General features: G+C 62.8%; 1 protein-coding gene across 1 annotated transcript in view; it reads left to right on the forward strand.

Annotated features, from left to right (window-relative positions):
- Positions 1-115: 115 nt before the first annotated feature.
- FAM219A (family with sequence similarity 219, member A) overlaps positions 116-1,359 on the forward strand; it is a 61,398-nt gene continuing 60,154 nt past the window's right edge. The window contains exons 1-2 of the mRNA XM_010840176.1: positions 116-317; positions 548-860. Of these exons, the coding sequence (XP_010838478.1) occupies positions 116-317; positions 548-860 (515 nt within the window). The remainder of the gene's footprint in view (positions 318-547; positions 861-1,359) is intronic.

The raw sequence follows: 1,359 nt of genomic DNA on the forward strand, positions 1-1,359 counted from the left end.
GGAGGGAGGGAGTCAAGCCTTGGGGACTGTGGGGACGCCTCGGATGGGGTAGAGAGCCAAGAAAACACATCGCTGGGGGAGGGGGACTTGTAGGACGAGAAAACCGTGGGAGAACATGTGGGATGACAGCAAAGGGGCCTGTAAGGGCGGAGAGCACTGTCAGCGGAGGCAGGCCGAGGGAGCTACGCGGAGCGCCGTCGGATGGAACCGAGCAGGGGCACAGTGGTGCACAACGTTAGTGGAGGCCCATAGCGGGGAAAGGAAGGGAACTGTCACGGGGCACCGCCGGCGGCAGGCTCAGGGGGCGAGGATGGGAGGTAGGGAGGCGTTTAGACCTAGAGGCCTGTGATGCTCAGAGCGGGGGAGGGGGCCAGGAGCAGTCAGCCTGAGGGACGCGAATAGGTTTGTAGAGGAGGAGGGGCCTGCCCGACAGTTCACTGGCAATGGGTGGGAACGCGGGGCCCGGGCCGAGGACCGGTAGGGGGACGGTGTCCATGCAGGCCCCGGGAATTCGGTTCTTCTCCGGACGAGAGTGCACGCAATCTAGGCTGGGGATGCAGGAGCCGGGAAGAAGAGAGCACGGCGGCGAGATGGAGAATCCGGGGCTCAGATGAGAGAGCTCGGAACCGGCGGGAGAGGGGGCGGGGCCGCACAGGAGCCGCCTGTGCCCACCGGTTCGGAAGAGCCCGGAGCATCCTAGGCCTACGTGCTGGGAGTCCTTGCTGGGCTCCGATCCTGCCCGCGGTCCGGGAGTCAGGGAAGAATGATGTCATCGCTGCCGGCGCGGAGGGGATGGAAGGGGGAGGGCCGTGCACGGAGGCTGGCCTGGGAGAGACCATTCCCACTGGCGTCGGCTCCCGGTGTATACCTGTCTGGCTTGTACATTTGCCCGGGGAGACACGCTGAGGCCTAGAGGCGGCGTCTCTCCCACTGGTATAGGGAGAGGGAGAAGGAGGGGAGTGCCTCGGCTCTGTTCGCTTTTCCTTCTTTCCCACTTGGAGTCCGGGTGGGAGCTGGAAGGAGGCAAGGCAGGCCGATAATCTGAAGGTGTGGGTGCGGTATTCTCTGAGCTCAGCTGGAGCTGAACAGAGCTCTCCAAGTCTTGAAGCTCTGGGGTTTCTAACCCTCTCCCCTCTGTGTTAAGTGAAGGCGAGGAACAGATTCTGCCTTGTCGCCCCCCCCCCGCCCCCGACTCCCCTACCCCGGCCCTGGCTGACAGATGTGCTTTGTGGCATTCTGAGCAAGTAATGTGTCCATTACAGCAGCCAAGACAGACCTTGACAGGGACCCATGACCTACTCTAAGCCACACCTTTTGGAGATGGTAGAGAGAATCATTAGAGGCCACCTGGCAGGAGAT

Source organism: Bison bison, unplaced genomic scaffold (genome assembly GCF_000754665.1).
Source record: "Bison bison bison isolate TAMUID 2011002044 unplaced genomic scaffold, Bison_UMD1.0 scf7180017864141, whole genome shotgun sequence".
Lineage (NCBI taxonomy): Eukaryota > Metazoa > Chordata > Mammalia > Artiodactyla > Bovidae > Bison > Bison bison.